At 34.8% G+C, this 26,592-nt stretch overlaps 1 protein-coding gene across 1 annotated transcript in view; it reads right to left on the bottom strand.

Annotated features, from left to right (window-relative positions):
• LOC150108903 (CDP-diacylglycerol--inositol 3-phosphatidyltransferase-like) overlaps positions 1–26,592 on the bottom strand; it is a 144,610-nt gene that overhangs the window by 20,154 nt on the left and 97,864 nt on the right. Inside the window, exon 5 of the mRNA XM_090404204.1 lies at positions 18,245–18,326. Within this exon, the coding sequence (XP_090260330.1) occupies positions 18,245–18,326 (82 nt within the window). The remainder of the gene's footprint in view (positions 1–18,244; positions 18,327–26,592) is intronic.

Raw genomic sequence — 26,592 nt, 5'->3', positions numbered from 1 at the left:
AATTACCAGTTATGAATGGGTTGAAGAATCAAAGAGTAATTTCATTTTATAATCCGTTGTATTCATGATAAACTTGACTCTCATTGTTGTCTTTCAAAGTAATTTTATCTTTATTTCTAAGTTTGCAAAGAGATTTTTCTTGAAAAAGAGATTCTTTTTCAAGGCTGTTATATTACTTTTCTGAATTTCTCCTGATAACTGTTGGAATGTTATAACAAACAAACCTATATAACCTTTTACTAGAACAGATGTTTCATTAAGGCTTAACAGAAAATTTGAAACATCGATAATTATTTCACTAATGGAAGTATAATTTCCTTAATTTCCAGAATGCAGTTATTTGATTATTTATTTTTATTTTCTTTTTTCAAAAAAAAAAAAAAAAAAGTTGTAATATGAACTGCAAGTGATCAATCAAACTGCCCATAATCCCAATGCTTGTTTCATTAGTACCGGCTAGAGAGCAGCACAAATTGTACCTAATCTGTTCTATTTAGTTCCTATCTGGTTGAATGGATCCTTTCTGGTAAAAGAGAGAAATTGGCCTACATTTTGCACTTGAAGAATTAATGTGTTACTTCTTGAAACGATGGCACAACATGACAAAATTTCATGCTGCCTGTGGCGTCGCCCGGTTAAACAAGGGCCCCCGTTGTTTTCACCAGGGAACAGTGAACAGTCAGCTACTGGAACAAATTTGAAAGCACACACACTCAACATCACCAGAATTAAAGATCAGCACTATCAACATAAGAAGCCTGAATGGCAAAGAAATGGAGCTAGCTGAGGAATTAGATAAGTACCAAATTGTCATAATAGGGGTGACTGAAAGAAAAAAGACGGTGAGATCTTTCTGGGCATCATCATCATCATCAAATTCCTGCCATGTACCCTCAAGGGGTGTACAGGATATGATAGTACTACACGACAAAAATTACATCATTACTAACTTTCTATCAACAATTTTCCTCCAAATCAGTCTGTTACTTGCCAAGACTCCAACATTATCAGATCCTACATTTCTATGGTCTAAGGCACCTTGTACCGCATCAATCCACCTATATCTTGGTCTTCCTCTAGGTCGTTTTGCTGCCAATCTGGCAGACAGCACTTGTTTTGCTAATCTTTCCTCGCCCATTCTGTTTAAGTGACCATACCACCTGAGATTAGCTCTGCTAATGCATTCCTGAATGCTGACAATGTCAAGTTCTTTCCTAATAGCCTCGTTTTTAATATGATATTGCCATTGATGCCATCTGTTCACGCCTCTAATCTTTCTCAGGACTCTCATATCTGCAGTCACTAGTCTTTGGTCAAGTGTTTTACTTCTGACCCAGCTCTCAGATCCATAAGTTAAAACTGGTCTGAACACTGTCTTGTATACAGCTAATTTAGTGTTCCGACTAATTTCTCTCTTATTCCATAAGAATTTATTCAATTGACTTCCCACCATACCAGCTTTGCTGATTCTGTTGTCTATTTCTATATTTAATTTACCATCTTCAGTAAAAATCGTGCCTAAGTAGCTGAAATGTTTTTCTAAGTAGCATACAAAATGTTATATTCAGGGAATGACAATCAAGGAAAAGAAGGAGTAGCCATAGTATTCAACACAAAATACAAAGCTAATCTTCTTGAATAGCATGCAGTCTCAAGTAGAGTGATTTGGGCAAATATGAGAATGGGGAATTGGACAATGAGACTTATTTGAGCCTATGGCCCCACAGAAGGTTCTACTAAGGTAGAAGTGGAGGAATTTTTTCATGCTTTAGAGAAAGCATCTGACACAATGAAAAAGGAAAAGTTGGTCCTTGTTGGGGATCTAAATAGCAGAGTAGGAAATGATTATGAGACATACAAAAATATTTTGGGAAAATTTGGAGAAAAGAGCAAAGCTAATAATAATGGCAAATATTTGTTGGATTTCTGCTCAGGACATGGACTGGTTATTACTAACACCATGTTCCAACATAAAAATGTGCACAAATTCACATGGAGAGAAGAGGCAAGAAATAAGAAAAGTCTCATTGACTATGTTATTGTTGATAGTGATTTTTTTTTCCTTGTGCAGGACACCAGAGTGTACAGAGGATTTGAAATTGGAAGTGGATCACTATTTAGTCTTGAGCAGGATAAAATTGAATTTCATATTGAAAAGAATAACATGTAAGAAAGTTTTAAAGCAAATAAAAGTTGAGCAACTCTCAGATTATTGAAGAAAAAATGAAAGAGTTTGAGGAACCAAACTTCAGAGATTCGGTGGCAAGCCTTGAAGAAAACCTTGACTGATTCAGCCAGAGAGGCATGTGGTGAGGTTGTCTGCAAGGATAGAAAAATCAGAACTCCATGGTGGACACAGGAAGTTGAAGAGGCAGTGAAGGAAAAGAAGAAAGCATATCAAAAGTTCCTGGCAAATAAGTCAGCTTGTGCTCTTAGAGAATACAGAGAAAAAAGTAAGAAAGCAAAGCACTGTGAAAAACTAGCTAAACAAGTCATGGGAGGACTTCGGCAAGAACACAGAAAATAAATATCAAGAAGGTGGTAAGATATTCTGGAGATTGTTGAAAAAGCTTACAAATGGAGGAAAGAATGCTGTTGAAGGAGTTAGAGATGATAAAGGTGACATGAAAACAGGAGAAAAAGATATCCTTGAAATATGGAATAATAACTTCGAAAAATTGCCAAATGAAACAAGCAGTGATAACACAGTGGTAAAAAAACACTCAACAGGCATATAGTCAGGAATACATATCCATACTTGAAGTAGAAAAAGGCATCAAAGGCTTGAAATGTTGAAAGGCAGCAGGAGTAGATGATATTCCACCAGAAATGCTGAAGTATGGTGGTATAAAGTCTTACAGGGGCTGCACTGCATAGTTCAGAAAGCCTGGACAGAGGGACGAATTCCCGATGATTGGAGTAGAGCTCTCATAGTACCTATATATAAAAAGGGAAATAAAACTGACTATGAAAATTACAGAGGTATTTCCCTACTGAGTGTTCCTGGCAAGATTTATGCAAGTATACGTGAGAAACATTTGAGAAGAATTGTGGAAGAAAAGCTTGGTGAAGAACAAGGTGGATTCAGGCCAAATAGAGGCTGTCAGGGTCAGATCTTCACTTTACGACAAATAGTTGAGAAAGCATGGGAATATAACAAAGATCTTTCCAGTTTTGTCGATCTGGAAAAGGCATATGACAAGGTACCAAGAGAGAAGCTATTCAATATGCTACAGTTATATGGTGTCAATATGGCATTATTTCAAACAATACTTAGTCTTTATTTGAGTTGTAAATCAGCAGTTAGAATTGAAGTACAGGAAGATGGTTTAATGTTAAATCTGGTGTGAGACAAGGATGTACATTATCCCCTCTGTTATTCATTATCTATATGGATCACATTATGAAGGAAAGTGGTATTAAAAATGATATCAGAATTGGAGATGATAATGTCAGCTCTTTGCTTTATGCGGACGATGTTATACTTCTAAATAAATTCGCTACAAGTTTGCAAGATTCCCTGACTAAATTGAATAACTGTTGTAATAGATATGGTAAGAAGGTCAGCCATGAAAAGACAAAGACAATGAAAATAGGCAGAATTGTTGAAAATGTCAACTGCGTTGTGAACGGAGAACCTGTGGAACAAGTAAAACATTTCAACTACTAGGCACGATTTTTAGTGAAGATGGTAAATTAAATATGGAAACAGACAACAGAATCAACAAAGCTGGTAGGGTAGGAAGTCAACTGAATAAATTTATATGGAATAAGAGAGAAATTGGTCAGAACACTAAATTAGCTGTATATAAGACAGTGTTCAAACCAGTTTTAACTTATGGATCTGAGAGCTGGTATAAAACACTTGACCAAAGACTAGAGACCGCAGATATGAGCGTCCTGAGAAAGATATAGGCATGAACAGATGGCATCAATGGCAATATGCTATTAAAAACGAGGATCTTATTCTTAGCCGAATAAGAAACTCAAAGAGTTTCATGCCGAATATAGAAACTATATAAAGTTTGGCGATTCCAAGTGTAAGCAAATACCTCGATACTGCAGCAACTGACCCTTTAGGTAGTGCAAGCTGAGGCAACTCATATCAAAGGTGGAGCAAGCTCCGATCACTATTCTTGATATTTACCCATAATGTGAACTTAGCTCCAAGGAGCTGTATTATTGTGATGAACAGATGGCATCAATGGCAATATTCTATTAAAAACGAGGATATTAGGAAAGAACTTGACATTGTCAGCATCCAGGAATGCATTAGCAGAGCTAATCTCAGGTGGTATGGTCACTTAAACAGAATGGGCGAGGAAAGATTAGCAAAACAAGTGTTTCTTTGCCAGGGAGGCAGGAAAACGACCGAGAGGAAGACCAAGATATAGGTGGATTGATACGGTACAAACTATGGTTCCACAGAAGATTCTACTAAGGTAAAAAAGAAGGAATTTTTTTGAGGCTTTAGAAAAAGCAACTGACACAATGAAAAAGGAAAAGTTGGTCCTTTTGGGGATTTGAACAGCAGAGTGAGACATAGAAAAATATTTTGGGAAAATTTATTTAAGTTAAAGGGATATTACATCCCATGTTTCTTAGCCGAATAAGAAACTCAAAGAGCTTCATGCCGAATATAGAAACTATATAAAGTTTGGCGATTCCAAGCGTAAGCAAATACCAGGATACTGCAGCAACTGACCCTTTAGGTAGTCCAAGCTGAGGCAACTCATATCAAAGGTGGAGCAAGCTCCGATCACTATTCTTGATATTTACCAATAATGTGAACTTAGCTCCTTGGAGCTGTATTATTGTTCGGCATGAAACTCTTTGAGTTTCTTATTCGGCTAAGAAACAATATGGGATGTAATATCCCTTTAACTTAAATAAGTTATGTCGCCAAATTGAAGCCTTTGGCTCTTCATGTAATTAGTAATTTATTAGGACACCTGTTGGCAATTCTCATAGAAGGGATGGAAGTTCTGTTCGCTACAAACTTGGTATTATTAACTAGGTCTACCTACTCACTGATGAGACCTCAATAAAGCTTGAAACCGGTCTGGGTAGTGACCTTCTCTCATAATGTAGAACAATAATACAGCTCCTAGGAGCTAAGTTCACATTATGGGTAAATATCAAGAATAGTGATCAGAGCTTGCTCTGCCTTTGATATGAGTTGCCTCAGCTTGCACTACCTAAAGGGTCAGTTGCTGCAGTATCCAGGTATTTGCTTATGCTTGGAATCGCCAAACTTTAAATAGTTTCTATATTCGGCATGAAACTCTTTGAGTTTCTTATTCGGCTAAGAAACAATATGGGATGTAATATCCCTTTAACTTAAATAAGTTATGTTGCCGAATTGAAGCCTTTGGCTCTTCATATAATTTGTAATTTTGGGAAAATTTCGAAGAAAGTGCAAAGCTACTAATATTGGCAAATACCTTTTGGATTTCTGCTCAGGACATGGATTGCTTATTACTAACACCATGTTCCAACATAAAAATGTGCACAAATTCACATGGAGAGAAGTTCTCACTGGTGCAAGACAATAGTGTACAGAGGATTTGGAACTGGAAGTGATCACCATTTAGAGTCTTGAGCAAGATAAAACTGAATTTCATATTGAAAAGAAGAACATGTAAGAAAGTTTTAAAGCGAATAAAGGTTGAGCAGCTCTCAGATGTGAACTGTAGACTAAAATATGCAAACATTATTCAAGAAAAAATGAAAGAGTTTGAGAACAGGAACCAAACCTTGGAGATTCAGTGGCAAGCCCTGAAGAAAACATTGATTGATTCAGCCAGAGAGGCATGTGGTGAGGTTGTCTGCAAGGATAGAAAAATCAGAACTCAGTGGTGGACACAAGAAGTTAAAGAGGCGTGAAGGAAAAGAAAAAAGCATATCAAAATATCCTGGCGAATAAGTAATAAGTCAACTTGTGCTCTTAGAGAGTACAGCGACAAATGTAAGAAAGCTAAACACTGTGTAAAACTAGCTACACAAAAGTCATGGGAAGACTTTGGTATGAACATAGAAAATAAATATCAGGAAGGGGGCAAGATGGAGGTTGTTGAAAAAACTCAGAAATGGAGGAAAGAGTGTTGTAAAAGGAATTAGAGATGATAAATGTGACATGAAAACTGGAGAAAAAGATATCCTTGATGTATGGAGTAATTACTTTGAAAAATTACTAAATGAAACAAACAGTAATAAGATCAAAGTGGTAAAAAACACTGACCAGGTATACAATCAGGAATGCATATCCATACTTGAAGTAGAAAAAGCCATCAAAAGCCTGAAATGTGGAAAGGCAGCTGGAGTAGATGATATTATACCAGAAATGCTCAAGTATGGAGGTATAAAAAGTATTACAGTGCAGCCACTGTAATACTTTTAATACTGTAATATTTGTAATTACAGTATTACAACTTTGTCCAGTCCTTCATAGTTCAGAAGGCCTGGACAAAGGGACGAATTCCAGATGATTGTAGTAGAGTTCTCATAGTACCCATATAGAAAAAGGGAAATAAAACTGAATGTGAGAATTACAGAGGCATTTCTAATTCCTGGTAAGATTTATGCAAATATACTTGAAAAAGATTGAGAAGGATTATGGAAGGGAAGCTTAGTGAAGAACAAGCTGGAATCCAGATAGAGGCTGTCAGGATTCAGATTTTCACTTTACGACAACTAGTTGAGAAATCGTGGAAATATAACAAAGATCTGTATTTAAGTTTTGTAGACTTGCAGGCATAGGACAGGGTGCCAAGAGGAAAGCTATTCAAAACACTACAGCTGCATGCTGTCAATGGGGCATTTTATCAAGCAATACTTAGTCTTTATTTGAGTTGTAAGTCAGCAGTTAGAAATGAAGGATGTACAGGAAGATGGTCTCATGTTAAGTCAGGTGTGCAACATGGGTTTACATTATCTCTACTGTTATTTATTTATCATCTATGTGGATCACAATATGAAAGGAAGTGGTTTTAAACCAGATATCAAAATTGGAAATGTTAATCTCAGCTCTTTACTTTATGCAGATGGTATACTTCTAAATAAATCCAGTATAAGTCTGCAAGATTCACTGACTAAATTGAATAACTGTTGTAATAGATATGGTATTGTTATTTGAATGAAAATATTTTTACTAAGAAATATCCCATTCAGAATTTAACAAGAAAAAAAAACTAAAAGGGGGAATGCTTGTAAATAAGTGAAAATACCAATTTTGTTTAAAGAATTATACTAATACAAATTTTGTAATATTAATTAAAGGTGAAAGATGTCATTTATTTGTAAAAAATTATAATGTAAGAAGTTTCTCTATAAGATATATGTTAGTGTTGAATTCTGATTATGTAGAAATTAGAATAAATGTTATTTGATTCAGAATCCAACATGATTTTCCGTCACAAGAACTATATTTGTAAATATTATTTAATGTAAATAACATAAATTATAATTGATATCATATAACTGCCCTAATTATATCAAGTTTTTAATTATTTAGTCAAAAGAAAGTGTTAATGATAAAGAAGTTCTGTATTAAATATTAATAAGCTGTTTTATTTATTGTTATGTCAATATTGTAAGAACTTATATTTGTAATTTAACTACGCATTTATTGAAACGCAAATATTCTATTTATTCCTTTTGTGAAAGCTTAATGTTATGTAATAACTCAATGTAGTTGTATAGCCTAATGTAACATTCGCGAGAATGTTTACGTTTATCGGTTGTCATAGAGACGCGTGAAATAAACGAGCGCGAGTGAAGGGAGCGTGACGAGAATAAGAAGAGAAAAGAGATACGTAGTAAAGGGAGTCGGAACGGAACTTTGGAACTAAAAGGTAGCAAGGAAGAAAACTAGAGAAGTAAAAGTAAATAAAAGGTTCTTAAGGATAGGAGTTGAGTAGATATTTTTTTTTAAGTGAATCTTATAGTTGGCTGAAACCAAAAATCAGCCATGGTAATAAAAGGAAATTAATGCCGTAGTCGGATAATTTAGAGAACTGGACATTCAAAGAAGAAATTTTGAATAAATCCAGTCAGTCTAGAATTACGACTTATTTCTATGCTACCATAAAAGGAATTGTACTGAGTTTAACTAGTTGATGAGTGATAAACAAGAATAATTAATGTTCCCTATGGATGTTGTCTGGAGTTATAAAGCGCGATTAGTAATGCGCTTAGCGATTAGCAATAACCTTGGAGAATTCTTATAAATGTGTTTCGCAAGTGTAATAGATATAATTTGAAAGTGTGCTCACAAAATATTGAAAGTACTGAAGATTATTTCTGGTAAGGACAGTCATATTAGTTTATTTCAGTGTATGAAGATTTAAGTATTAGTTCTGTTGCGCTGTTTCTAACATTAACTGTAGTATATCATCGAGGCTGAGAGTTGAAAATATAGTCACATTGAAATAATATCTGCCGTGGTTAGTGCCTGTTATGAGTTAATCATAGAGTGTAGCTGAGAGATACATGGAAACTGATTAAATAAGAAATTCTATTGTAATAAATTGAGTAAAGAAACTTTGTGATTCTGAAACTGTGAATTTGTATGTGAAAGTTTGGAAGATTGATTTATTGTGAATGACTTGACCTAATGTACTAACTTGACTGAGTTGTCATATTTAGAAGTAAAATTCATGTATTTGTTATATAACCATATATTAAATGTTTTGTTTGTTAATTTAAATATTGTGTTTGCCTGAATTTATTTTTACTGCACCGTTCACAAAAATTCGAATCTTGCGGGAATCCCAAGTGGAAAATAAAATACCTCGGCCAGAATGAATGAAAAGACTGCTAACTAATTTTGAATTGATCCTACTAATTCATATAGACTTATCTAAGGATAGAGTGGCGCAGTATAATAGAAATTTCTCTACCCTTAGATCAGTGATTAATTTGCAATTAGTTTTCCTTTATTTTATGTAAGTGACTTTTAGCAAGATGGCGGATTCGAACGTTAAGAGAACACGTCACGACATTAGAGCATGCATAATAACGAAGGATCAAAGTCCATTAACGACAACTTCAGATAAATTGTGTAGCCGACGGCACATGCACAGTGTTTTTCCGGGAAGACGTGGCTATAGTATGGAGTATTCCAGGAAGATAGGAATGAAATAGGAGCCCGGCGCAAAAAAAAAAAACAGGAAAGTTTTGGGTGAAAGAGGGCGCTAGAGATACGAGGTATAAAAACAGGGAAAAGAAGAGATAGCTATAGCATTAAATGCTAAATATGAGGATAATCTTGAATGACAGGCAATATCGAGTAGAGTGATATTAGCAAACATCAAAATAGAGAACTGGACAATGAAACTTATTTGCACCTATGGTCCCACTAAGGAAGAAATTTTTGAAAAATTAGAGAAGACAGTTGATATAATGAAAAGATGGTTCTCGTCTGAGATCTAAACAGCAAAATAGGAAATGATTACCAAATAAATAGAAGTATTTTGGGAAAATTTGCAGAAATAAGCAAAGCACCTGCTGGATTTCTGTTCAGGACACAGACTAGTTATTAGTAACACCATGTTACAACACAAAAAGGTGCATAAATTCACATGAGAGAAGATGCAAAAAATAAGAAGTCTCACTGACTCTGTTATTGCTGATAGTGATGTGTTCCCACTGGTTCAGGACACAAGTATTACACAGGATCTGAAATTAGAAGCAATCACCATTTAGTTTTTAGCAGGATAAAACTGAATTTCATACTAAAAAGAAGTGTATAAAAATTTTTTAAAAGGAATGAAACTTCAGACAAATACTCAAACATTATTCAAGAAAAAATGAAAGAGTTTGAAAACAAGAATCAAATCTTGGAAATTCAGTGGCAATCCCTGAAGAAAACATTGATTCAGTCAGAGAGGCATGTGGTGAGGTTGTCTACAAGGATAGAAACATCAGAACTATGGTGGACTCAGAAAGTTAATGAGCCAATCAAAGAAAAGAAGAAAGCATATTGCAAGTTCCTGGCAAGTAAGTTAGTTTGTACTCTGAGAGCATACAGAGAAAAATGTAAGAAAGCAAAGCATTGTATGAAATTAGCTAACCAAAAAGTCATAGCAAGACTTTGGCAAGAACATAGAAAATAAAACCAGGAAAGTAGTAAAATATTCTGGAGGCTACTGTAAAAGGAATTAGAGATGATAAAGGGGGACATGAAAATAAGATATTCTAGATGTATTGATTAATTACTTTGAAAGATTGCTAAATGAAACAAGCAGTAACAACATCATGGTAGAAAACAAGAAAGCAATCAGGAATATATACCAATGGTCTCACAGAGGGTTCTACAATACTTAAGTATAAAAAAAAAAGTCAAAAACACAAAATGCGGCAAGGCAGCTGGAGTAGATGATATTCGTCTAGAAATGCCTAAATGGAGGATAAAATGGAATGGAATGTCAATTGTAAAATAAAAATTTTACAGTTATCCTGCATAATTCAGAAAACCTGGTTCAGATGGTCAAATTCCTGATGACTGGAGTAGAGTTCTAATAGTGCCTAACTATAAAAAAAAAAGCAAAATAAAACAATGTGAGAATTAGAGATGAATTTCTCCACAGAGTGTTCCTGGTATACTTGTGAAGTGGCTAAGAAAAATTGTGAGAGGTATTGTGTGGAGGAAAACAAGCTAGATTCAGGCCAAATAGAGGTTGTTTTGATCAGATTTTCACTTTAAGACAAATGTTTGAGAAATCATGGGAATATAACATGGGTCAGTATTTAAGTCTGGTGGATCTGGAAAAGGAATAACAAGGTGTCAAGATAAAAGCAGTTCAAAATGCAGAAGTGATATGGTGTAAAAGGGACATTATCTCAAGCATGAAAGGGTGCATGCTATCTCCACTGTTATTCATCGTTCATAAAGATTACATTGTGAAGAAAAGTGGCATTGATATCAAAATTGGAGATGTTAATCTCAGCTCTTTACTTTATGTAGATGTTATACCCTTAAATAAATCAAGTATATGTCTGCATGATTCCTTAACTGAATTGAATAATTGCTATAATAAATTTGGTATTTAATAGACTTAATCTCCAGAAGTTGTTATATTCAGTATATGTTTCCTTATCCATTCCTGCAAACCATAAATGAATGAATAAAATTGAATACTTTTACAGAAGCTGGAGATTAATGGATGTCAAATGTAAGAATAATATTCTTGATTGGGATTCAAGATTACCACCTGCTAGTATAAGAAATCATTTTATGACTACTCAAAAGAAATCAAATCTCGCCTGGAACATTAAGCAGGCCCCACTATGTATCACTCTTCTTGAACAATTTAAGGTTTTTAGAACTATTTTTTTTCTGGTATAAAACCACAAACAAAGATGTCAAATAGAAACTGTTTTTATTTTGACTAGTTTCTTGAAATACTTTGTTTTACTTCATGAGGAAATAATATAAATAAACTAAAAACTAGAAAGCAAATACAGTTGACCCATGAACAATGCAGGGGTTAGGTGTGCCGACCCGCCACAGTCAGAAATCCATGTATAACTTTTGACTCCCCCAAACACTAAACTACTAATAGCCTACTGTTGACTGGAAGCCTTACCGATAACATAAATAGTCGATTAACACATATTTTGTATGTTATATGTATTATATAAAACCACAAACAAAGATGTCAAATAGAAACTGTTTTTATTTTGGCTAGTTTCTTGAAATACTTTGTTTTACTTCATGAGGAAATAATATAAACAAACTAGAAAGCAAATACAGTTTCCTTGAACAATGCAGGGGTTAGGGGTGCCAACCTCGCGCAGTCAGAAATCCACGTATAACTCTTGACTCCCCAAACACTAAACTACTAATAGCCTACTGATGACTGGAAGTCTTACCGATAACATAAATAGTCGATTAACACATATTTTGTATGTTATATGTATTATATACTGTATTCTTACAATAAACTATGCTAAAGAAAAGAAAATGTTATTAAGAAAATCGTAAGGAAGAGAAAATACATTTACAATACTGTACTGTATTTATCAATACCATAAGTTCACATCATCTGTTTACAAAGATGAATCATCTGCATGTCAGTGCTTACATCAATATTGTCTTATATGATGCAAAACACTGCAGATGTTATACATATTACTAACACTAGACATCAAAAATGAAAAGATAATGTGAAAAAGAAATTCATATTTATTTATTTATTTACAGGTATTACAGGACAAGCCATTAAATCAAACAGATGGGATTGGATAACAGACTTCTGGGTTCAATCAATGACTGGCTGTCAGATAGGTATCAGAAAGTTGTATGTGGGAGTGCAGTATCTCGAAAGACGAAGATCACTAGTGTTGCATCGCAGGGGTCAGTTTTGGGACCATTGTTGTTCAAAATTTGTTCAATATCTTAATGATATTGGGATGGTTTAGTGATATGCAGCTGTTTGCAGATGATAGAAAATTGGGGCGAGCAATACAGAGTCAAGCAGATGTTATGGCCTTACAGGAGGACTTCAATAGATTGCATGAATGGACAGGTAAGTGGAACTGTCAGTTCAATGTTGCAAAGCGTAAGGCTTTAAGATTTGGTAAGCAACAATGGGATGCAAAGTATACACTTGGTGGGGAAACTTTAAAGAAAGTCAAGGAGATGAGAGATCTAGGGATGTTGGTGGACACTGCACAAGTTGTGAAAACATCACATCAGATAATGGCAATGATACGGAGGACTCTGACATGCAGAAATAGAGAGGTTATGATGCCATTATATAAGGCCTTAATCAGGCCTTATACAGATTATTGTGCACAGATTTGGTCATCAGGTTTTCATGGTGACAATATGTTGGAAAGGGTGAAGAGAAGATTCACAAAGGTGGTCAGTGGTCTTTGGAATGTGGAGTATGAGAACAGATGGAGAGAATATAAGTTGCAAAGCTTTGTAAGTAGGAGGAAGGGGGGGGGGGTATGATTGAGACATATAAACTAGTCAGGGGTTGTTATCCGGTTGACATGGAAGAGTTTATTCATAGAATGGGAGATGGGGGAGTAGAACAAGAGGCCATCACTAGAAACTGTAAAAGGAGGTTGTGATCAGAGGAGTGAGGAGAAGGTTCTTTGCATGGAGAGTGATTGGTGAATGGAATGCATTGCCTGAGTGTGTTGTGAATGTAGACACATTGAATCAGTTTAAGACATGATTGGATGAGCAACAGTGTGTACCTCCCACGATAAGTCTCTGACTTCACGGAAGTCAGATGATGATAATAATAATGATTCATACATTGAATTGTTATACCTACGTGTGATAACGATTACACTATCATTATCATGCATGATAATGATAGTGTAATCGATATCATTGCTTCACAGTAGCCTAGCCTATACACTAATGAATGGTTATAAAATTTTTATTTATGCTAATTAAATATAACTAATTAATAACAGTTAATTTCATTAAGTTATGATTTAATATTGCATCTTTATGTTTGTTTACATTTCTCTCAACTGTGAATGGTGTAACATACAATCTGTAAGTGTTTGTGTGCAAAATTTTGATAAATTTTAACTTTTTATAATAGATTTGAGTATATTTTATGTTAGTATATGATAAAATAGGCTAGTATTTGCATATATTTTATGCATACATGACTTAAGTAAAATCGTTCCTTGTTTTTCCTTACACTGTAGAGCAGTGTTTCCCAAACTGTGGTCCGTGGACCCCTGGGATAGTTTATTTTCATTAAACTTTATCTTATCATGTTGCTCACACCTGGGCTAATTGATATATTCATATTCTTCCAAACATCTCCATTTATAACAGTATTGCATTGTCATAAATGACACATTTAGTGTTGTAAAATTATAATTTATTACTTCATTTTTATGATATGTAAAATATAAAAAATTTCCATTTTGGATTTTATGAGGGCCATGGTGAATTACCATTTGCTACAGGGGATCCGCGACATCAAAAAGGTTGGGAAACACTGCTGTAGAGGATGCTTCATCATTTCAGCTGATTCTTCGAATGCTCGAGGAAAAATGGTAATCAATGTGGAGCATTTCAGTTTGTTGCCATTCTATGTGCTGCAAGTCCTGATTTGCTTTCTTTCATTCATTCTCAATGTCACATCATGGCAGACTTCTGAGCCTTGTACAGTCTGTACTTCTTTCTTACATTCACTAAAAGACAAGATAGATCCACTGTCCTATGCTGGAAATTACTATGTGACTTGCTCATGTGGCATACTGTGCTCTAATCAAATGGAAAATATGCCATTTGTCAACCAAGAAGAGAACCAAAACTTAGGATACCAAAATGACCAGATCTACCAGTCTGTCCTATGTAGTGCAGATCACAATTGCAACTGATCTTGAAGACACCTAAATTTTTGAATGGCAGATGTGGAGGTTTCAGATGTTCAGAGATTTTGTTGATTGGATAGAACTGTGACTTTTAAGTTTTGTTGGTGAAGCAATCTTGCTATTTTATCTGATTGATTGTGTATATGGAAAAATCACTACTCCTTTGAATTCTTGATTTTTTTTTTTTTTTTCTGATCGTTTTGGAGTTTGAAATAGAATTTTTTTGACTAATGTTCTGTTGTAGCCATTTTTTTTGGAAGGAGAGAATTAAGAAACTGTAGCTCTTGGTTTCTTTTATCTATGTTGATGGAAATTCTGTACACTCTATCAAGTAAGGAATGAATGATGCCCATTCTTTTTTTGCGCTGGGTTATGATGAGAAGTTACATATAGGTAACGTCCTTTGTGAGCTGGTTTCCTGTAAACAGAGTGTGCGTTGTTTTGGTATCTCAACTAGCATATCCAAAATGGTAAAGACCTATTTTTCTTTTTAATCCAACTGTGAATTTAATCTGAGGATGAATGTTGCTCAGGAAAGTGATGAAATCTTCTAATTGTGTAACAGTACCAGGCCAGATAATAAAAATATCAACATATCTTTGCTAAATTTTTTTTTGATGTTGGAGGACTATTTTTTCAAACCAATCCATGAATAAGTAAGCTACATAGGAGAAAGGGGAATAGCCAATTACTTGTCCTTCTAAACTTTTTTTGAACAAAACTAGGAGGTTTTGTTCAAAAAATCCTCTTCAAATTTGAAAAAAAAAAGTACTGTTGATACAGTATTTAAGGAGGTCCACTGTCTGACTTGACAATCACTTCAAGATTGTATAGTTTCTATTCTTGGAACATCAGTGAAAGATATCTACATCCAGGCTTGCAATTATATCAGTAGGAGCCAATGTCATGTTCTGATATTTTTTATATAGTATATGGTGTTTTTTTTTACATAAGATGTTTGCCTGATGCAATGTTTCAGTAGGTTTGCTATATGATTGATAGTAAAGAAGTTGGAGAGTATCTTGCATCAAACAATTGGTCTTAATGACAAGTCTTGTTTATGGAGCTTAGAGATTCCATATATTCTTGGAACAAGAGGATGTCTAGATTAGAGGCTTTTTATTATTATTAAGCTATTGCTAAGATAGTTTAATAATATCTTAATAGCTTAATAATCGCTTACGGAAAATACACCTCTCTGACTCGAAGAGTCAGAGAGGTGTATTTTCCGTACACCTCTATAAAAATACACCTCTCTGACTCTTCGAGTTCCTTAGTACTGAGAGTTTTTGCTCTCTTAGGTTTATGCCTGGTCTCTGACGGAAACCAATGAGTTTGAAACAGATGTCTGGCCAGTGAAACCTTATTAAAATGAACCAATAGGAGACGAGTAAATGGATGCCAGCATTCATGTCACCTATAAGGTTCAGCTAGGGAAACTCGAGTATGGTGGAGAGTGTATTCCTGTTAAGCTCTCTGGTCAAATTTCACACAAAGCTTTTATAGTTTCTGTATTCGGCTTTGAAATAATGTTGGATTTAATATCCACTTAATTTGTATAATTAAGCTTTATTATGTTTTATTTTATTAAGTTTTATTATGGACATATCCTGTGAGATCTCATTCCAACTTTTCATAAGTGTTGTTTTTCTAGAAGTGTTTTAATTTTTTCTATGTATTCTGTAAAGTTCAAAATGACTGTTGAGTTGCCTTTGTTAGCTTTCAATATTATGATGCTTCAGTCCTTTTTAATGTTTTTTTAAGGCCTTTAATTCCATATTTGGGATATTATTTGTAGGAGGTTTTGCTTGTAAAAGTAAGAAGGCTGTTTGAATGGGAAGAAATCTGCAGCACTTCTTGGAATTCTTTGTAGACCTTTTTCCACATTTGCCATAGTGTCTAACTTTGGACTCTTCCTGGGAGATAAGATTTTGTCATCTTCCTAAACAACATTCATCCTCAGATTAAATTCATTGTTGAATTAGAAGGAAATAGGTCTTTACCATTTTTGGATACACTAGTTGAGATATCAGAACAAAACACATTCAACTTCTCAGTTTACAGAAAACCCAATTAACACAGGATGTGATCTACACCACATAGGAGAGACTGGTAGATCTGGTGAGATATGCTGATGATCGTAACACTTCAAGGAACGTTGAGAATGAAAGAAAGCAGAAATCAGGACTGGCAGCACATAAAATGGAAATAAAACACCAAATGGAACAGCAACAAACTGAAATACTCCACACTGATTACCATTTTTACTTGAATGTTCAAAAGAATCAGTTGAAATGATGAAGCATCCTCTACAGTGTAACAAAAAAAAACAAGGGATGATTTTACATAGGTCTGGTCTTCCTTAATTCATCACAACACACTCGTATCTACCAGTAGCATGTTACAGCAACCCACAAACCAGCAGTCGGCATAATAGCGAATGCACAATTTTCATTGTTTAAATGTTTTCAAATTTTTTTCACTAGAAATGGTAACTGTTATTACTTGATTTTTAGTTTTTTTATGTTATTTCCTGATGAAGTGAAACGAAGTATTTCAAGAAATTAGTAAATAAAAACAGTTTCTATTTGATATCTTTGTTTGTGGTTTTATACCAAAAAAAATAGTTCTACAAATGTCTTATCTCCCACAGAAGCCTATGCAACAAAATTTAAGGTTTTATGAGGGGTTAAAATTAATTGTGTTCTTCCCAATAAATGCTGAATGTTTTTATTATTGTTATTTTATTTTATTCAAGATATCATAGTGGAATTTCTTTAAAGATTTTGGGAATCCTGCCAAATTCTGAATAAAAAAATATTGACATTTTCCCAAATGTATGTTCACCTGTTGAGTGTGTAATTAAGAGCTGGATTGGGTTTGCTTTGAAAATTACAGATGAAGTGACTAAGACTATAAGGCCAATGTATTATGTCTGTTAATTGCATATATGTTGTTCCAGCTTGTTCAGGATGGGGAAAAAAAAAATTACAGGTGAGGAAAGAAATCTTTCCACCTGTGTATGAGATCAGATAACTCACCTTCAGCTGAAAAGCCCTTATAAAAGTTCTTCATGCCTTAAAAAGAATTCAAACCCAGATCTTTTCAACCAATGAGCATTGTTGTTATTGATAGAACTATAGAAGTTAGAATAATTAAGAACGTGTATCTGATATTTTTCAATGTTTTCTGAACATGAGTGGAGCCTTATGAAGGTCCTGATAAAACTCAAAAGGGAGACTTTTTCAGCACCAGAGCTCCCCATCCACCAGAGAATGATATGGATGTCCACTAGCCAGCATTACTGCACTTAGAAGAGGAATGCCATACCAACTACAGCAATCAGACTATCCCTAGACAGCCTAGTCCACTGAGCACTGCCTAACCTGCCCAGTGCATGCACACCACCAGGATTCCTTCCCTCCCTTTCTGAATGTACATTGGCTGCATCATATGAAAACAAGGCACCGTATCTCAGTGATGGCGAGTCTTGAAAGCAGGCAAGTTAAAAGAAGAAACTCAGAAGATGTAAAGTTAAAATATGGGAAACAAAGACTAAAAACCAAATAATGAAAAAGGGCAAGAACCATCACTAGGAGGTTCTTGCCCTTCCACTGTGATCAGATGCCTCACATGTCCTATCCCCAAGGAAGCAATATGAGAAAACTGATGGCAAAGAAATAGTATCTTCTTTGCATTTGATAAATACAAAGATGACAGAATTTTGATGAAGCATCTAAAAGTAGGGGTTAAAAAATAATTTAATTTGTGTGTTGGTTTATTAAATTTATTACTTTATTATAGTAATTCTGTCAGATATGTTGTACATACAAGATATGGGCTGTATTAAAGATTCTATTAGTAATAATAAATTATTATTGCTCACCTATAGGACCTTCAGTGAAATATAAAAGGTACAACATACTATAGAAAAGTTCATTACCGGCACACATACAGAAAAGTATGGGCTGCAAAATAGAAACATATTAAATAAAAAAAAACTGTTCTTTATTACATTAAATGATGTTTCAAGTGAAAATAAATAATTAGTTTTGGATATTATGATCATTTACTGATATCAAAATTATGTACTCTCTGACCACACATGCGAGAAACCCTGGCTGGAAGAAGCCAATTCATGTTGAAGGGGAGAAAGTAATAAGGCAATGTGTGAATTTGTCACCAACATATGAAATCATGTACTTCCTATGTAAAATTTTGTTGTACAAGCAAAATTTAACATTCCAATTTTACAAGTTGTACAAACAAAATAGTTACCACTTTAAAAACTAGAATTTTCATAAAAGAAAAGCTAATTTTCCGACGTATGGTAATAAACGTTCATTATTGATTACCCTATTATTGGAATGAATTTGCCTTCTTCTGCCATGCGCAGAAGTGTCGAGGGGCCTCATAACTGTGGTCAGACAGTAATTCCTCTATTGACTTAATATATGAATTTCTGACACCGTGTAACTGAAAATCACATAAGAATATCAACAGATTTCTCCATTTAAATGTATATAAAGTGGGTTTATCATACAACTTTTCTGGTCTATTTAATTATATTATACATGTAATAACTATGCATGTCAGCATATAAGACAATATTTTAAGTTTAAAAAACACTGCTGAAACTGGGGGGGAGGAGTAATCATTTTATACTATGAGTATAAAATCTGAACCTTAGAATTCAGCAATGGAAAACATCATCAAGCAACTGTCTAGCTCCTGCAGTAATGTACTGTGTTCTAATAGGTTTTTGGCATGTTAATATACTGATATATTAACATAATATATTTTGTGGGGTAGGTAGGGTCTAGGCTGAATAACAGGGAAGAGACCTCTATATTGCCATTTGGGGAATGAAGAGACCTGACCAGGGCTTCCAATCTGATGTCTAATCCTCATTTTCTCATGGTGCACCTTGTTGGATATCTAGCTGGATACTGAATTTGGGATTTAGCTGGCTAAATTGTATTCTTATTGGCTCAAACCATAACTCAAAATGATGATATAACATGATGGAATTTCATGTCAGCTGGGGCTTTGCCCAGTTAAACAAGGCCCCCACCCCTGTTGTTTTTATCAGGGATCCAAGGTGAACAGTGAAAAGTCAGCTACTGGAACAAACCCCAACTTGGCATTAGCAGAGATCAAGATAGGCACCATCAACAAAAGAAGATTAATGGAACCAGCAGCAGAATTGGATAAGTACCAGATCAACATAATAGGCTTTGCCAAAACAAAGAAGACAAAAAACAGGCAAGATCTTTCTAAGCACAAGATGTTATATTCAGGCAATAACAATCAGGGAAAAGGAGTAGTTTTAATATTAAATACTAAATATAAGGATAATCTTCTTGAATGGCAGTTAATATCAAGTACAATGATGTGAGCTAACATCAGAATGGGGAACTGGACAATTAGACTTATTTGTGCTTATGGTCTCACAGAAGGTTCTACTAAGGAAGAGGTGGAGGAATTATTTGAGGCATTAGAGAAGGCAGTTGACACAACAAAAAAGTTGGTCCTTGATGGAGATCTAAACAGCAGAATAGAAAATGATTATCAGACATAAGAATGTTTGGGGAAAATCTGGAGAATTTTAATAATAATAATGGTAAGTACCTGCTAGATTTCTGCTCAGGACATGGACTAGTTATTTCTAATACCATGTTCCACAATAAAAATGTGCACAAATTCACACAGAGAGAGGATCTAAGGAATAAGAAAGTCTCATTGACTATGTATTTGTCGACAGTGATGTTTTCTGACTGGTTCAGGACACAAGAGTACACAGAGGATTTGAAAAATAGGAAGTGATCCCCATTTACTGTTGAGCAAGATAAAATTGAACTTCATATTAAAAAGAAAGGTGTGAAAGAAAGTCAAACTAATCAAAGTTAAATAGCTATCAGATGTAAACTGTAGACTCAAATGCACAAACATTATTCAAGAAAAACTAAGAGTTTGAAAACAAGAACCAAACCTTGGAGATACAATGGCAAACCCTAAAGAAAACTTTGAGTGATTCAGCCAGAGAGGCATGTAGTGAGGTAATCTGAAAGGATAGAAAAATCAGAACTCAATGGTGGACTTAGGAAGTTAAAGAGGCAGTCAAGGAAAAGAAGAAAGCATATTACCTGGGAAGTAAGTCAGCTTCTGCTCTTAGAGAATACAGAGAAAAATGTAAGAAAGCAAAGCACTGTGTAAAATTAGCTAAACAAAAGGCATGGCAAGACTATGGGAAGAATATAGAAAATAAATATCAGGAAGGTGGTAAAATATTTGGGAGGCTATTGAAAAAGCTCAGAAATGAAGAAAAGAGTACAGTAACAGAAATTAGAGATGATAAAGCGGACAGTGGTCCAAACACTCAACAGGAATGCCATCTGAAATATATATCTATACTTGAAGTAGAAACAGCTATCACAAACCTGTAAAATGTGGAAAGGCAGCTGGAGATGATATTTGAACAGAAGTACTAAAATATGGAGGTATAAAAGCTTTATAGTGGTTACTGGATAATTCAGAAGTACTCATCAGTGGGTCAAATTCCAGATGATTGAAGTAGAGCACTCATAGTACCCATTTATAAAAAAAAATGGGGGGGGGGGGGAAGCAGAATGTGAGAATTACAGAGGAATTCCTCTAAGATGTTCCTGTAAGATTTATGCAAATATGCTTGAAAAATGGCTAAGAAAAATTGTGGAGAGCTTAGAGAAGAACAAGCTGGGTTGTCAAGATCAGATTTTCACCATGAGATAAACAGTCGAGAAATCATGGGATATATAACGAGGCTCTGTATCTTATTTCCTCTTAGCACCTTTCCATAATGAATTTTTCCATAATGCACCTTTCCATAATGCTCTTAGCACCTTTCCATATGGCAAGGTGCTAAGAGCAGAGCTTTTCAAAATGCTCCAGTTATATAGTGTAAATTCGACATTATATCAAGCAACACATAGTCTCTATTTTAATTGTTAATCAGCAGTTAAAATTGAAGGAGTTACAGGAAGATGGTTTGATGTTAAGTCAGGAGTGCAACAAAGGTATACATTAATGAATAACTAACTCTTATTTAGAAGTATTGGTCAAGTGTTAATAAACTATTTAATCACCAACTAGTTTTGCCAACTATTGCTGTTGGCTTCTTCAGGGTACAATAAGGTAGGCAAAGTAAATTACAAGCTAGATGTTACCTCATCATCAAATTCCTACCATGTACCCTCAAGGTGTGTACAGGATATGATAGTACTACATGAAAAATTTATATCATTATTAACTTCCTATTTACAATTTTCCTCCAGATCAGTCTATTTCTTGTCAAGACTCCAATATATTTCTGTCATCTAAGGCACTGTACCGTATCAATCCACCTATATCTTGGTCTTCTTCTGGGTCGTTTTCCTGCCAACCTGGCAGAGAACACTTGTTTTGACAATCTTTCCTTGCCCATTCTGTTTAAATAACCATACCACCTGAGATTAGGTCTTGCTAACGCATTACTGGATGCTGACAATGTCAAGTTCTTTCCAAATATCCTCATTTTTAATATGATATTGCAATTGATGCCATCTGTTCATGCCTCTAATCTTTCTCAGGATTCTCATATCTGTGGTCTCTAGTCTTTCGTCAAGTGTTTTACTTCTGACCCAGCTCTCAGATCCATAAGTTAAAACTGGTTTGAACACTGTCTTGTATACAGCTAATTTAGTGTTCTGACTAATTTCAATCTAATTCCATATGAATTTATTCAATTGACTTCCTACTATACCAGGTTTATTGATTCTGTTGTCTATTTCATTATTTAATTTATCATCTTCACTAAAAATCGTGCATAAGTAGGTGAAATGTTATACTTGTTCCACAGGTTCTCCATTCACAACACAGTTGACATTTTCAATGATTCTACCTATTTTCATTGTCTTTGTCTTTTCATGGCTGACCTTCTTACCGTATCTATTACAACAGTTATTCAATTTAGTCAGGGAATCTTGCAAACTTCTAGCGGATTTATTTAGAAGTATAACATTATCCACATAAAGCAAAGGGCTAACATTATTATCGCCAATTCTGATATCATTTTTAATACCACTTTCCTTCATAATGTGATCCATATAGATAATGAATAACAGAGGGGATAATGTAGATCCTTGTCTCAACCAGATTTAACATTAAACCATCTTCCTGTACTTCCTTCAATTCTAACTGCTGACATACAACTCAAATAAAGACTAAGTATTGCCCGATTGACACCATATAACTGTAGCATATTGAATAGCTTCTCTCTAGGCACCTTATCATACACCTCTTCCAGATCTACAAAACTCAAATAGAGATCTTTGTTATATTCCCATGATTTCTCCACTATTTGTCGTAAAGTGAAGACCTGATTCTGACAGCCTTTATTTGGCCTGAATCCAGCTTGTTCTTCACCAAGCTTTTCTTCTACAATTCTTCTCAACAGTTTCTCAAGTACACTTGCATATATCTAACCAGGAACACTCAGTAGGTACTATGAGAGCTCTACTCCAATCATCAAGAATTCGTCCCTCTGTCCAGGCTTTCTGAACTATACAGTGCAACCACTAAGACTTTTATACCACCATACTTCAGCATTTCTGGTGGAATATGATCTACTCCTGCTGCCTTTCCACATTTCAAACCTTTGATGGCTTTTTCTACTTCAAGTATGGATATGTATTCCTGACTGCATGCCTGGTCAGTGTTTTTTATCACTGTGCTGTCATCACTGCTTGTTTCATTTAACAGTTTTTCAAAGTAATTACTCCATACTTCAAGGATATCTTTTTCTCCCGTTTTCATGTCACCTTTATCATCTCTAATTCTTTTTACAGCACTCTTTCCTCCATTCCTAAGCTTCTTCAACAACCTCCAGAATATTTTGCTCCCTTCTTGATATTTATTTTTCTATGTTCTTGCCAAAGTCCTCCCATAACTTCAGTTTAGCTAGTTTTACACAGTGTTTAGCTTTCTTACATTTGTCTCTGTATTCTCTAAGAGCACAAGCTGACTTATTTGCCAGGGACTTTTGAAATGCGTTCTTCTTTTCCTTCACTGCCTCTATAACTTCCTTTGTCCACTATGGAGTTCTGATTTTTCTATCCTTGCAGACAACCTCACCACACATCTCTCTGGCTGAATCAATCAAGGTTTTCTTCAAGGCTTGCCACTGAATCTCTAAAGTTTGGTTCCTCAAACTCTTTCTTTTTATCTTCAATAATCTTTGTGTATTTTAGTCTACAGTCCACATCTGAGAGCTGCTCAACTTTTATTTGCTTTAAAACTTTCTTACATGTTATTCTTTTCAATGTGAAATTCAATTTTATCCTGCTCAAGACTAAATAGTGATCCACTTCCAATTTCAAATCCTCTGAACAGTCTGGTGTCCTGCACAAGGAAAAAAAAATCACTATCAACAATAACGTAGTCAATGAGACTTTTCTTATTTCTTGCCTCTTCTCTCCATGTGAATTTGTGCACATTTTTATGTTGGAACATGGTGTTAGTAATAACCAGTCCATGTGCTGAGCAGAAATCCAACAAATATTTGCCATTATTATTAGCTTTGCTCTTTTCTCCAAATTTTCCCAAAATATTTTTGTATGTCTGACAATCATTTCCTACTCTGCTATTTAGGTCCCCAACAAGGACCAACTTTTCCTTTTTCATTGTGTCAGTTGCTTTTTCTAAAGCCTCAAAAAATTCCTCCACTTCTACCTTAGTAGAACCTTCTGTGGGACCATAGGCACAAATAAGTCTCATTGTCCAGTTCCCCATTCTCAAATTTGCCCACATTACTCTACTTGAGATTGCCTGCCATTCAAGAAGATTAGCCTCATATTTTGTGTTGAATACTATGGCTACTCCTTTTCCTTGATTGTCATTGCCTGAATATAACATTTTGTATTTATTGCTCAGAAAGATCTCACCAGTTTTTGTCTTTTTTGTTTCAGTCACTCCTATTATGTCGATCTGGTACTTATCTAATTCCTCAGCTAGCTCCATTTCTTTGCCATTCAGTCTTCTTATGTTGATAGTACTGATCTTTAACCCTGGTGATGTTAAGTTGGGGTGTTTTTTCAGATTTGTTTCAGTATACTTTGCCCACAGATTAGAGACCCTTTGACACTTCTGCGCATGTCAGAAAAAAGAGAATTCATTCCGATAATAGGGTAATCAATCCGTATTGCGGGATGAGTTGTTTATTATTATACTCTGGAAAATTAACTTCTGTTTTATGATCATTGTAGTTAACTATGTTGCTTATAGCAGTTGGAAAAATTTACCTATAAAGCACGTGATTTCGCATGTTGGCAACCAATTCGTACGTCCTTCATGAATCGACTATTCTTGGCAAGTTTCCAAGTCGAGATCTCAAAAGCTTTGCTATACTATAGCTTACTTGTCGCTGTTTGCCCTAGTTCCATGACGAAAATAATGGGGGTCTTGTTTAACCGGCGACGCCCTAGCTGGCATGAAATTTTGTCATGTTGTATCATCATTTTGTAATTTGGTTTAAGCCAATAAGAATTACAATTTGGTCGGCAAAATCGCAAATTGCCAGCCCATCCTTGTTCGTTCAGTATCCAGGTAGATACCCAACAGGGTGCACCACGAGAAGGTGAGGATTGGACATTAGGTCAGAAGCCCTGGTCGGTTCGGCGCATTCCTTTAAAGGCTATGTGGAGGTCTCCTCTCAGTTATACAGCTTTGACCCTTAAGCACCCCAGACGTTAACTGACAATTCTAATTCAATAACAAAATAGTACTGAGCGTGAAACAATACACGTGTCGCAGATACATGATTTACTTGTTGAGAAACATTTGGTAGTTGGCACTGATGTTCATTTCATGTGTGTTTAGTGATCTGATTAAGGTCTTCCATATATCAGGTAGGATTAAACCTTGGTTCCTGTTGAGGTTTTTTGTAGAACGAGCAACTGTAGCTGCTTCTTTGAAGATTCTAGAACAGTAGTTTTCTTTTATATAAGGCATATAACTTTCATTCCATTCAATAATGTGGTTGATTGTAGAGAAGTGGGAAGTCCAGATATATCTTATCTGTTGTTTCTTACATAACCAATGTGTTCCCTTTGTCTCGTTTTGAAGCTTCTAGATATCTGACCAATGTAACTAAGACCACAGGAACAAGGGATGTTGTAAACTCCTGCATACTTGTAGAAAGGATTGAAGTCTTTCGGTGATCTTAGAAATTTCTGAATACTTTCAACTGGCTTGAAGGTCACTCTAATATTGTGTGGTTTTAGGAGGAGAGCCAGTTTTTTGGAAATGGTACCAACGTATGGAATAGTTATAGTGGTGATATATTGGGTGACATCACATTGTTTTTGTGGTATGTCAGAGAAGAGAATCTTGTTGATGAGTCTTCTAGGGCAGCCATTTAAGAGTAGATCGTTGGATATTGTGGTCAATTCTTCTTGTAGATCATTTTGGTCCGTAGTAAACTGTATAGCTCTTTCCTTTAGCATATGAATAATGCTGAGTTTTTGGGAGATGTGGTGTGATGAGCTGAAGTGTAGATAACATCCAGTATTTGTAGGTTTTCTATAAACAGATAAGTTGAGACTGTTATTTTTTTGTTTCTTTATTAGGATGTCTAGTGTTGGATCATAAATTCTTCTCAATCACGTTTTATCATCATATAGTTCTATCTCATTAGTATTTAACTAGTTGTAGGCTGATATATCATCCGAACATAAAGAAAATGTATATTATACTGCGCCACTCCATGTTCTGAATTGCATGAGCAACTTTTATAAATCAACCTTCAACTGTATCAGGTTATTATAAAACTGATTTTAGGCCGAGGTTCTCTATTTTTACTACATAGGGTTTCCGCTGAGATTTGAATTATTTTAATGAGCAGCGCAATGAAACAATCAGGCAAATACAAGATTCAATTTAAACAAAATTATTTAATGCAGTGTCACAGAAATTACATTATAACACAGTATTCCAACAGGGACATTACAATTAAACGAATACAAAGTTCTCATTACGATCCCACTCAGCTGAGCTCAAACTTTATAATTAAAGATTATATTTAACAGATCTTATCCTTCTTGTTACAAAGGACTTCTATCACATCTTTACTCTGATCAAGATTATATTTCAAAACATTTAAATATCAAATCAGTTCAAGATATTCAGATTGAATACAACTCATGAACCATCAGACATTCA

This window comes from Typopeltis vanoorti, chromosome 2 (assembly GCF_054136105.1).
Source record: "Typopeltis vanoorti isolate ZY-2024b chromosome 2, IOZ_Tvanoo_1.0, whole genome shotgun sequence".
NCBI lineage: Eukaryota > Metazoa > Arthropoda > Arachnida > Uropygi > Thelyphonidae > Typopeltis > Typopeltis vanoorti.
This window is presented reverse-complemented; position numbering and strand designations above follow the sequence as displayed.